Source organism: Tubulanus polymorphus, chromosome 9 (genome assembly GCF_964204645.1).
Source record: "Tubulanus polymorphus chromosome 9, tnTubPoly1.2, whole genome shotgun sequence".
In the NCBI taxonomy this organism is placed as follows: Eukaryota; Metazoa; Nemertea; class Palaeonemertea; order Tubulaniformes; family Tubulanidae; genus Tubulanus; species Tubulanus polymorphus.
In genome coordinates, this window is record NC_134033.1 from 11,739,801 (window position 1) to 11,753,486 (window position 13,686).

Genomic DNA, 13,686 nt, shown 5'->3' on the forward strand with positions numbered 1-13,686 from the left:
TCCATTCGCATTAGGTTTTTACCTTTGAGGTATATCATTTGAATGATATCTGAACATGTACATGCATAATAAGATCATTGATTATTCATATCCATAGATTTTGGGCAGATTGTTTTGATTTGTCCCTAGGACTTGGTTTTATTGATGTGGAAACAAAATAGTCCCTTGGAACATTCTGACATTTATCAGTTATAACAAGGAAGTGTGATGAGATCATCACACTTCCCTGGTTATAACCATGGTTCCTCATTGCATTGCATAGGAATTCAATATTTGCCCACCTAAAATCGCGTCCGATGAACTCAACAGTATTAAAACCTGATACTCGTACCAACAATTAAAACCATTTTCCGTAGAGACAAGTGTAGTAAAAATGAAAAAATAACACCCATATACTGAAATGCACGCAAAGAAAACAGCGCCGAATCTCGGAATGACAATAGACGCGCTGCAGTTTAAGTGCCATAGGAAAAAAACTAGGCAAGATATCTTAAAGTTTTAAAGTTCACCTGAAAGGGGGCGTTTATGCGCACAGTTGAAATGTTTGGATTTTTTAGAAAATTATTTCTGAAAATAACGAACTTCAAAGTTCAGTACCCTGGATTTCTATGCGCACGGCAAAAACTGACCACCGATTTTTATATCGATCTCATGTCGCATTGTTGCAAATTCTAAAAATGATTTTTACATAACTGAATACTAGAGATTCACGCGGTTTGAATGTTGCTGAAACTGTCAAAATCCATCCACGGACAGATGAACTATGATACAACACACATCACGGATAGTTTAAAAAAAAAAAGAAAAAAAATGACCCAACAATACGGGACGAAAGTACCCTTACAAAATGACGGCTAGCAACTGTAAAATGGTTTATTAACATCAGTTAGATACACACATAGAAATCATCATGTCAAGTGAAAAAGCCGCCATTTGCTGTCCGCCATCGGTGCACCTCCATTTTTGGCTATCTCCCGTAAATAAACGCTGATTTCGTTGTGAGATATTTGTCGTTTAGTGGTGGTTCTAAGCTCGCAGGAAGCGGAACGACTTCTATAGTTTTTATTAAATTTCATGTAAATTGGTTGAGAATATTCTGAAATGCAGTCCATTGAAGTGGAGAGGTAATTTTCAGATTGACGATTAGTTGCCACCTTTGTTTTTTTATTACAGGGATACTGTCCTCTACCATCGGTGTAAGTTACCAATTTGGCAATCCATGGAAGCCCGTATCGACAGTGGCCTGACATCCGGGCCAATTAAATTCAATTGAGTGTGTTTTGATTTACTACTTATTGTTATCGTTGATCGATTGTCAACTTAAGAAGGTTTCAGGTTCGAATTCCTGATTTTTTTCAAATCCCAATGTGAACGATACAGAAAGCAGAAAACCCGTTATCGCTGCTATTTCGCAGTTGTATTTTGTTGTTATGTTTCCACCACTGTCGGTCAAACAAACGAGATCGACTCTAAATCAATTTCTAATCCTCAAAAAATTTGGCACAATCTACAACTTCCTTGCAATTCCTTTTCAAGCAGCAAATACTCTCTCAGATGCAAAATAAAAAACCTCCAGCGACTCAAACTCCTATCTCTGCGATAACCCCAAACAATCGAAAACATGCGACAAACAACAATATTTCATTTAGCAGAAACAGAATTTTATTGGCGATTTGGACGACTGGTACATAATTTTTTTAAACTTGCAGGGTCCGAAATATAGTTTGACACTATCGGAATACAGCTGTTGTATATATGTGCGAAGGAAAAACTTCGAACGAAACAATATTGGATATTTATTTCGATGAAACTTATTCCCGTGTTGAAGATTTCAATTTCCGACTTCGTGTCACCGACACTTACTAAATGAGAAAGGGGATTCCTTTACAAGAAAGGCGAATAATATATACACTTCGTCTGGGATGAATCAGACAAATCGATTAACTTTGACCGATCGTATGTGGATAGATTTTTCGGAATCCTTGAAGATGAACAGCTCACCTGTTTACCCTAAGTCGACGTTAAGGGCGTATCGTCGATATTTGCGTGTCTTAGTGTTTGTCTTAAATTCTGTACCAGCGACAAGATCGTATAAAGTGACGTAATTTTTGTATCTGATATATTCGTAGGCCGTGTATCCTGGTGGTTTCACGTCGACCGATAGATCATAAGTAAAAACCTTCGAATTATTGACTGTTGTGAATACACCCAAGAGATCTCCTTTCTTGACTGCAATGCGCTGATCTACCGGTACATCAACCTGATACAATGAGTAAATTCATTTGCTATGATAAGGTCTATTTAGAAACACATCATCATCATGATCATGATCACGCATATTACTAATCAGGCTCAATTACTTCATTCACTGAATGTCTTAAAACAAGTGAATACATAGACCTATGATAGATATCATCAGTCTCGATTTTAATGATTGGTTCAAAAAACTGTCGTGCCAACGCATATTTAGGTAGAAGCCGAGCTAAATGGATTTAAATTAAGTTGAACAAAATTACCGAAATGTTTCCCTTTTTCGCGCCGCTCTGAACCTGGAACCCGATAAGTTTGAAAGTGTGGCTACCGGTTTTTCTGAAAACTGCGCCGTTCACATCCTTGCCGTTGCCGGTCGAATAATAGTTCCAACGAATAATGGAGGAATCACACGGTATTTTGTAATCGAGAAGAACTACTAATGCGTTCCTGTGTTTCCAACCGCCTCTAGTCAAGTTCTTTCCTCCAACTTTTACATTACACGTTGTTGATGGTGGTGTCGGTGCAGGTGTCGGTGCAGGTGTTGGTGGCGTGGTCGGTGACGATTTCGGTGTCGTAGCAGTTGCATCTATCGCTAAGCCAACGAAAAATACAGAATATAATTCAATTATTAGTCTCAATGAGTGTCTTGCACTGACGTCACGGCGTGTGGCTACAGCTGCATTGTATCATTAAATGTACTTCGTTTAGCCGCTAATGCTTGGTGTCAAATACGGATACTGCGACATCTCAAACCATAGTTCTACCCATAATAGACAATAGTCACACGATTGTAGATGACGGGTAGTTTGAATTAAATATCAAAATACATGCCTTTAAAATTCCCCATCCACCACTCTCAGTAGTTAAGAAAAGATTTAGCAAAAATACATGACTTTGGAGGTAAAATCTCGTGGGCCAACGATGACTTATATTTACCGAATTTGCAGAGTGGTCCGGCGAATGAATTGGTGCAGGCGCAGTTGGCCTCTCCTAACTCGTCCTTAGAGCACGTTCCTCCATTCTGACATGGATTCGGGTCACACGGGTCACCGACTGAAATGAGAAATGCAGAACGCCATCATAACTCAGAGACTCACAGTATACGATTTACTATTAACAACATGCGATAAACAATATGCGATTTACGATTAACAACATGCGATAAACAATATGCGATTTACGATTAACAATATGCGATATTTGAGATCCGATTTCACTTACCAATTTCACAAAGATCCCCTGAGAAATTAGGAGGGCAGTCACACACAGGTTTACCGTCAACTGAGTAACATTCACCACCGTTTGAACAGTTCGTATTGGCGCAAATATCTACAACACAATATGATCCACTGCAACATATTGATTCTTCGGGAATGTCACTAGAAAATTCGTTCAGAGTTGATATGGAGTTGACAATAACGGTTCAACCTACCGCAATCAGCCACCGGGATGCATCTCGACGCGGCGTAAATAAAACCGGCATCGCATTCACATCCGGCAGAGTTTGGTAAATCACAATTTGCCGCATCGACGGTTCGTTGTTCACATGTTGGTTGACAACCAGACATTTTTCTATTAAAAGCACTGTTTGCGGGACAATTCGGCACTGAAATAAAAAATATCAGTGCTACTATAATATTATACACGATTTAGTTTCGATATTCCTAGTCTTTTAGTGGTTTTCATCTCATTTATTTTTTGATACATTCTATATAAGCTACATAGCATTATGTAGTCTATGCGGTATGTTCTTTGTTAACAACATATTTGTATTCAGTTTCACGGGAGTATCGCGATTATATCGTGTATCTTTGAACACGCCCAGTGTAAATAATGTCAAAGACTTTTCTGTAGATTTGAAAGCCGTGAATCAGCGGACCTACAAAGTGTACGGCATCACTTTGCGTGACATGTACACGGTCTAGGAACAGTTTTTGGTATTAATGAATTCATGCCTTTCTTCCATCGTTTAGTTATTTCTATAATCTATATATAACATAATTTATCTTACGGCACAAATCCGCCGTTCTCCACGCGGTCACTGTATGTCCAGCCTCTTCACACGCAGTCTCCGCCTCGGTTAGCGACGAACAAATGGCTTCGATATTACCTCTCATCGCCGCTGCGTCAAATACACAGTTGTCGAAAGTCGTGGTTATAGTGGTATCATTAGCACCGATACATTCACCGAATGGACCGTCAGCTTTATTCAACAGACCGCAGAAATTATCAGCACCGTATTTCGTCTTATCGGCTTCCGTTAGTACGAATGGCTCACTTGAAACAGACGAAAATATCAACTTCAATGGAAAAAACATGCGTCAACTTTACAAGAAACTCGATCAGAATTAGTCGATACAAACATGAAATTTATAACAGCATGTACAAGGTACGAAATGCAAGATGATCAAATAGAAATTTCCGTTAAATAACCTGCGACAAAATTCACATCCTAGGCGCGTGGGATTTGAATAATGATCGAACACGTTCGAGAAGATGTGGTTTCTTTTGCCCCTGATGTATTCTAACCTATTTGTTCTAGTGTTTAGAACGATAGCCATACTCAAACGTGGTGAACGGATAATAAGATAAAAACCCACTATCTACAGATTAAAAGAATTTAAAAACAAGAATTTATTTATTCGAACTATCTGAAATATATAGAATACACGACGTTTCGATCTCACCCTAGAGATCATCGTCAGGTGTTCTAGTGTTTGTTTGATACTTACGCTGGAGCTTGTCGCTTACGTCTTCCGACACTCGCAACACAACTGTAAAAAGATCAAATATTTCAAAGAAACCGAGTATGGAACTTACTGATTTACTTCACCTAATCTGGAATCTACTGATTCTCTATTTCTCGGAAATGACATTGTATACATTTTTGATAAACCTACCTTCCCGGTACGACGCACTGGTTATCGATGCCAAGTAAGCAACTCGCCGTCGCTGGATTGTCGTCAGCATAATTTCCATTACAATTTCCACATAACCCGGTCAATCTACCGCCCAAATTGTTTGGACCTGATCTTCCACCGTATCTTACATAGAGTTTGTACCCGTAGACGTATTGCACTAAGACTCCACAGTTTAACAACTGCACGCTATAGCTTCCATAACATTTCGTGATCATTATTCCCGGTAGTGTGACGCAGCCGCATTGACGAACTCCGTTTATCTAAATGATGGAATTATAATATCAGACCAGACTAGATGTACATTGAGAAAATTAAACTGGAAATACTGCAAGTTTTTTAGTTGTCTCAGATATATATATATACATATATATATATATATATATATATATATATATATATATATATATATATATATATATATATATATATATATATATATATATATATATATATATATATATATATATATATATATATATATATATATATATATATATATATATATATATATATATATATATATATATATATATATATATATATATATATATATATATATATATATATATATATATATATATATATATATTTTTATATATATATATATATCTTACCCACAGATATTGGTGATTGAACTCAAGTCTGTATCCGTCGTATTCAACAATCGCATATTTGACGTAAGCGACGCGATAATACGGAAGGTTCCGGGAAGATATACGATATTTGCAGGTTCCGTCGGCGTAACCGGCGTGCTCCGACAAAATGTATGCACAAGAAGAGCCTTGGAAATTGTATGGAAGCAGATCCAACGTTTTGTAATGAGGATCGCCGTAAACCGAACAGACACTATTGCACGGCCGTATAATAGGCACTGAAATAGAAAGACAAAATTGTTTCATTAAGATTGAAAAGTGCTTTTTGGTTAATGATACAATTTGTCAGGGTATTAAAGTTCCAACCTCCAGCCTTGGAATAAACGAGTCGTAATTTATTTAAAAGTGTATAGTAAATAATCTTTTACATCTAACCTTCACAGCGGGTGCCTTGGAAACCGCTTGGGCACTGGCACACTGGTTGATTATTAACCGCTTGACAGATTCCATTATTTTTGCACGGATTTGGACTGCACGGGTTCGCTGTAATTGTGGTGATGTTTAAGGTCAGTATTTTATAGTTTGATACGTACTACTTGAAGGTGAACATAAAGTTGTGCTTACCACAACCCGACGTTAGAGTCGCTGGTGCTGGTTGCGCCACCGCTGTCGAAAGAAAACATCTAAAACGTATTTCAATGGTTTAAGTGCAAACATCCATGGGATGAAATGGAGACAAAATATACACCATAGTGAACGACAATAAAACAATTCAAACCAGAGTTGCAATTTTGTTTGTCACTTATCATTCCGCAACGAGCACGATCGTGATTAACAAAAACAAAAAATTAAAATATTCGTCGTTAATATGGTGTAGTCAAGGCATATTCTACCGTACAATCCTAATATGAATCCATCGCCTACTTGGTATTCCATGCGAACGTACCCTTATTTTAACTAAAGTAATGGTTTAGATACTTTAGTCATATCTATTTGCGTAATATTTTTTGCTTCAGGAAATTTCCTTTTTTTCGGAAAATTTGGTAAAAATCATTGATGGCCTTTCCTTCTTAACTATACATACTCAATGAGGAGAGAATCCCACAATGATAATAAAAAGTCCGAAAATGAAACTTCGAGATAGTAGTTTATTTCAACGTTTCGACTATATCCTAATAGTCATCTTCAGGAATTCATCTTCATTATTCCTGAAGATGACTATTAGGATATAGTCGAAACGTTGAAATAAACTACTATCTCGAAGTTTCATTTTCGGACTTTTTATTATCATTGTGGGATTCTCTCCTCATCGCGTCAACACGGATATTGTGTTCTACCTATCGTGATTATACATACTCAACTCGCATAGCGATCCTGTATATCCTTCAAAACATCGACAAACAAGTACCCCGTTTTTTGGGACTGCACATCCATTTATACAATTCTCTTTGAAGTCGCACATTTCTGATACTACAAAATGAAGTAAATTTTCATATCACTGCATAGCTATTTATCACTAACTTCAACCATTATTCTTTTGTTTTCTTCTGTTATCATCTGGAAAATTTGTATCTAAATTCAATTGCGTATAAAATGTATACTAACCGCTCTTAGCGCCTGTCACAGCAAAACACAGAACAATGAAAACGTAACCTGCAATAAAATGGATGTTTTTCGATAAGACATTGCCGTGCTGGGATCCAAACCTAATTGCATCGAGATGGGACACACGGCTCTAACGGGCAGACCCAATCAGATTTTCAATTCGCTCACTCTTATTTGAGAAGTTATTTCTGATTGTTTTATCGTGAAATATCATATTCAAATAGGCGTGGGATAGCTTCGCGATCGTTCAGTCCGTCATCGGGTTCCAATGTTTACAAACAAAATTACCCGATGCGAAAACCGATCATATATTCACATCAATTTATCCTAACAAAACACTTCGAATTTCTTTTTACCTCTAACTGCAAAGCCATGTATTCGAAATTATTCCGAACATGCACTTCTTCATCGTTACTATTACATAACTGAACTTACCTAACATCATGCTGACCGATTCAGTTGTCTGTGGTTTCTATGCTATAAGCTTAGTGATCTATTTGATCATATATAAAGGGACATTACTTACGTGAGCCACGCCTTCTAATTGGTAATTCAATATACAAAGTGTTCTTCAAATGTAATAAAATTCTCCAAAGTGCTTCGAATAACAGTAGAGGGTCTACCATCACAAGCACATGTTACTGGATCGAAAATTTATTACTCTCTTTTTACAATTGTAATTGAAAATCGTGAGTATCACTTCCACTGAATATATTGAATGTAAATTAGAATTCTCGTCTTCTAGACTTGTTGAGGATTGTGTCGATAAATCTATTGGAATTTTTCCGCAATTTCAATTCAGTTTGAAACGCAAAATCATCGAAATTTTCCCTTATATTTTTTATGCATTAGACCGCCGTCGTGCACGTATGATAATCCATCGAACGATACAAGCCAAAACGATAGATGTTAATATCCTAAACACGAAAAAGTCAATGATTTGATATGATTTGATATGATTTATTTTCAAGTAAAATTAATGAATTAAAAAATGCATTAAAATGTGATAATATTAAATTAGGGACTGCTTCGAAGCAACATTTAGCTTATACAAGAAAACAGCCCTAGAAAAGAGGAAAAAATATACATAAGATGAAAACTAACGATAAAAACCCACGATATACAGATTAAAGTTTTAAAATTGAGCATTTATTGAATAAATTCTCAAATATAACTCTCTTTATATAGTGGGCTTTGTGGATTTATATCTTATCATCTGTTCTTCGCGTTTGAGTGTACGGGTTATTCTACTAAAACTAACGATTTTGATGAATCTCGTATTCCGAAAAGTCCGTTGTATCGCTAAATCAATCCAGCGTATAGTTGTCTAGTAGATTAGTAATTAGGGTGTCAGTAAGTATAGGATTGCCTGAATAAAATAGCATAGGTTTGATTACCTAAGGGTAGGAAAATATAACTGTGTAATGTTTCTAGTTTTGCTGATTTGCAACGATTGATTCATCGGTGGCTAAAGCTTAATAAATCGCTGAACTATCTTCGATGGCTTTTAGATTGGTAAAATCGTTGTTTTTCATGTATATACATATAATCCAATAATACCCTCTTGTCGAAGTGATTCACTTGTCGACTACTTGAAAATATATTTCGTTCAGATAAGGTTGGTAATGTTTAGTTAATCAAACAGCTGGATGTTGAAAGGAGAAACTAATGAAATGAAAAATATTTCTTTTGAATAAGATATTAATTTTTCAATCGCTTTTAAACTTCAATATTAATATATGCGATATCGTGAGGCGTATGTTTGACAGTGAATGTAAGTGAAAGGCGGAGATGAGAGAAAGCCCGATACATTTCCGACCGACCTACTCTGTTGATCTGACTGAATAGTATAAACCAAAAGAAAAATAATAAGCCATTCGCTGTTGTTGATAGGAATTTAATTTTTTTTGACAACTATAACTGGTATATTCCCGACAAATCATGTCCGATACGAAATTGTGTACGGCTTCGAGTTGGGTGTCTTTGCGACGTCATTACCTAGTTGTTCGCCATCTTTTCTTTAATCCAGTCTACGAATTGAATGACATCGGTGTAGACGCCCGGGCTTCTAGCTTGAGCACATCCGTATCCCCATGACACGATTCCATTGAGTTGATAACGTCCGTTCACTTCGCAGACGAACGGTCCACCGCTGTCACCCTGTCAGTTAAAAATAAACGGACAAATTCGTCCATGAATGTAATCAATTAAATGAAGCGATGGTCCAGTTTGATAAACAAGATAAATTCTAAACCACTGGACAGAACAGTTGTTAATCTGCCATTATTTTATGAATTTATTAGACGGTGCCGGGAAATGAATTTGATACTATCCAGGACAATGGAAGGTCCGGTGCTAGGGGTTGCAGTGTGGATACTGCTTGCTATAATTGGGCTTGATTTCGAATATGAAACATATTGATATGTCTCCAAACATACATCGTTGTAGATATGAAACGTTCCAGACATAGGGTGAAACTTAAGTTATCGAAGCCGGATGTTAAAGTCAATCAACTCCTATGTAAGTGAATTCAATTGTTGTGGGATTGATGAACCTTTAACTCGTGGAAGGGAGTCTGCTGAACTGATAGTTTCAAATTGGTGCTAAATCCGCGGCAGGTACAAATGCACTTTGAGTCGTTACCTGGCAAGAATCGTGGCCTCCAACGTCGTAACCGGCGCAAATCATGTACTCAGTAATACGGTTCTTCATGTAATCACGATTACACCTGTCTCGTCCAATTACTGGTACTTCAGTCTGTTTCAAGTTGCCGTGGTCGCTTGTACCTGAATCAGAAAAGGACATTAATGGCTTTAGATTTAGAACATTTCAATCGATTAAGAAACAATCGAATCCAATTTCCACGCTTAATTTCAAGATATGTTACTCCCTCTTCTCATCCACACTCGGGTCCACAATCTCCTCTACATTATATTTAAATATTTCACATTATACTTAAATATTTCATATTACGTTTATTCCTGTATACCTCTCTATGACATTATTATTAAAATTATTCTAATCATCATTATCATTATTATCATAATTATTACTATTATCAAACGTTTTACATTTGATTTAAGTAATCTTAATTGAAACAATTCAACAACATGTTGAGGATCGGTATGATCTCTTTTGAAAAAAACCAGTTTCTGCCTCCACAAATCATCAATCTATCAAAGCGGCAATTCATATCCTTACCTTGAGTTCGTCCCCAGCCTGTTGTGTAACACTTTTGTCCATCGTATACAGAAGATGTCGGCAGACAGGCGGGTGAAACTCTGTCAGTCAACGTCGCAGGTCGTTCTAATTTCAGCAGCGTTATATCTCTATTCACACGCGATGAATCGTAATTTTCATGGACGAACACTTTGGAAACCTGAATCACTTGTTTATCCGCCTCTCTCTTGGTGTGCATACCCAGAGCGACCTTATAACTAGATGGATTCGTCGACCTGTATAGTTAAAATTAATTTACATCATGTAACATTGATTGATACGTACCCTAGTTATCATTTTAGAAGACAATTATGAGACCATTGAATGTACAAAATGTTATATGAACTATAAAGGAATTTCATTTACGTCAGGAAATAAAATGTTTTACGAGACCCAACGTAGTTTATCTATCACGTGATCGAACACGTGTCTCATCACTTGTTGAACTCCACCCACTGAGTAACCTCGTGACGATTCAGTTCATCTGAGTTCTAGACGCTGGTGTTTCATTTTCACGGGGCAAGGGGTATCATAAATGGCATTCCAGCCGAAGTGGTCTCCAATACAGAATGACAATAACGGTTCACTGACAGCCACAAACTTCAACAAATTGAAAATAAACTAATTATTTACCATCCAAAACAATGAGCGGCGCTGATAGCCCACTGCGGGGCGATCAAAGTGGCTCCACATCCTTGGAATCCGTTGTTTAGCAGACCAGCCATCCACGGCCAGCTTCCGGGACGAGCTTCTTGGCCACCGACAATTCTGAATCCGTCCAAACCATTTCCTGGAAGCGGGGTAATGGCGGGCACTCCACATTTACCATCAACACTCGGTTTCGTGGTGGTGTATAATGGAAGTCTGGTTGTTGTTGGTCTCATGGTTGTTGTTGGTCTCATGGTTGTAGTCGTTGGTTCCCGCGTGGTCGACGTTACTCCAGGAGGTGACGGGGTCGCTGTAATGGGAACAATAATCATTTCGATTACACGTCCTTATTGTCTCCGCAAATTGGCTGCCCATTCAGTGTTTGAATCATTGTCAGAAATGTAAAGCCTAGTACAATATTAACGAAATATATTAAAAAGAGTGCATGCGATCTTGAATATTACATAAAACTTACCGAATGTCGGCACGAATTCATATTTGAGTTTGAAACCAGATTTCTGAACATTTTCGTTCGAATAAAACCCTATGCTAACGGTGGTCGCACCCATGTACGATTCGATATTCGGTCCGGTCTGTCCGCAAAGGAATGTCCAGTCGGACCAGGTTTGGTCACTTTTCAAGTATATCATTCGTACTGCATCCGCACATCTTTATACGAAATATGTTTAAACAAGATATCGAAAGGTAAAATTATCAATCATAAAACTAGTTCATTTGTTGATTGTAATCTGCTTGTAATTGTTACATATGACATCCATCCGCCTTTTCATTGATCTATGTTATTTGTTGCATGAATCTGTATGCGAGGGAAATGAATGATGTGTGATTGTGTGTGTTTTAAGGTGGCCCAATGCTCCAAACAAGCATTCTTGCTTTCTATTGGGCTATCCTTCACTAGATATTATAACATCTTGTCGACTCTTTATTCATATTTATATGAAATGTTATGCATGACCATCTGTTAACTATAAACTATATATCTATATAAATCACGATGACGCCGCTTGTTATGAAATAAATCGAATCAACAAATAAATGTACATAAAGTTAGTTATTACCCCATATAAGAATGATCGTTTTCTTCTTCCAAATCGAATTCAACCGTTTTCAACTTAACAACGAATCCTTCCGGAGCCGTGATGTACGACGAGCAGTAGTAGTCAGAATCGTAACTGGCCGAGCCGTACTTGGCGTGTGATAGGAATTCACCCGAATAACCGTCTCCAACGTCGATGGCGGTTCCACATATGCCTGTTACCCAATAGAATAATGATGTTGAAAATAGCAATAGAAATAGTTACGGAACGAACGAACGAACGAACGAACGAGTATTTTCGAGTATTTGCGGCGGATCGCTAACAATTGGAAATTTCACGAAAAGTAAACTCATACTTACCCGCAAATGCTTGCTGCGCACAGGCAATGAGAACAAGAACGACAACTATCGCTAACTTCATATTCAGACCGGATTGTACCGTGCGATCTATACGACCTTTGACTATCAGCCGTTGAACAACCCCTTTTAAGTCCATCGTGCTGACCACCAGATGCTCGATATGACAGACCCACTACAAGCCTTTAATCTCCCTATCATAAATCGGTGCAACAGTGATCCCGATATCTTAATCACATATAATCGTCCGCATTAAATACCGTTCAGAGATAATAACATGTTCGAAAATCAGTGCATTGACAACGGTGGCTGATTCGGTCCTTACTAAAAAAATTTTCTGTACGGCTAGAGCAACGATGACAAAATGTTCACAGTGGCCCGTTTTTTACTTTTCTCGCGCGAGAATTCAAAAAGTTTGGTTTTCTCGCGCGAGAAAACAAAAAAATGGGCCATTTGTAAAAAATTTTTATCCAGCTTCTAGCCAGTCAGAAAAATTTTAAGCCAAAATGTTTTGTTTTCTCGCGCGAGAAAACCAAAATGTTTTGAATCCTCACGCGAGAAAACCAAAATGTTTTGTTTTCTCGCGCGAGAAAACCAAAAAAAGTGCCACTGTGAACATTTTTTTAATCGTTGCTCTAGCCTTACAGAAAGTTTTTTTAGTATGGCCCGAATCAGCCACCATACATTTACTGTTAATCAAATATATAATTGAAGGGAGTATATTTTCCAATGATTCCTCAAGTGTTTGAAAATCCCTCGTTTTTTTTTATATTCTCACGTCACCTGTCGATGATCTCTAGGGCGAGATCGAAACGTCGTGTCTTATTTTTTTACTGAATAAATTCTCTTTTAGTTTTTATAATTTGTTCAATTTGTACATAGTGGCTTTTTTCTTATCATCCGTTCACCACGTTTGAGTGTAGTTATTGTACTCTATAGCTCAAAGATTTCAGTCAAAACGTCATTAATTCTCTTCTAGTTTTTTTTTCCATCTCATTATGGGTTTTCAATCGATAGTCGCTTAGCTATGGAA

General features: G+C 37.3%; 1 protein-coding gene across 1 annotated transcript; it reads right to left on the reverse strand.

Annotated features, from left to right (window-relative positions):
- Positions 1-4,232: 4,232 nt before the first annotated feature.
- LOC141910552 (zonadhesin-like) lies at positions 4,233-7,817 on the reverse strand. The gene is made up of 6 exons (XM_074801245.1): positions 7,808-7,817; positions 7,124-7,237; positions 5,789-6,045; positions 5,154-5,434; positions 4,986-5,027; positions 4,233-4,530 (listed from the first exon to the last, which is right to left on the reverse strand). The coding sequence occupies exons 1-6, from the start codon at positions 7,815-7,817 to the stop codon at positions 4,233-4,235; spliced, it is 1,002 nt and encodes a 333-aa protein (XP_074657346.1).
- Positions 7,818-13,686: the final 5,869 nt, after the last annotated feature.

Excerpts from the sequence above, each read along its gene's own strand:
- LOC141910552 (XM_074801245.1), bottom strand. Across the intron at positions 5,028-5,153 it reads CAGTGCGTCGTACCGGGAAG|TTGTGTTGCGAGTGTCGGAA; the intron begins GTAGGTTTATCA and ends ATCTTTTTACAG. Across the intron at positions 4,531-4,985 it reads CGTAAGCGACAAGCTCCAGC|TGAGCCATTCGTACTAACGG; the intron begins GTAAGTATCAAA and ends GTCTGTTTCAAG.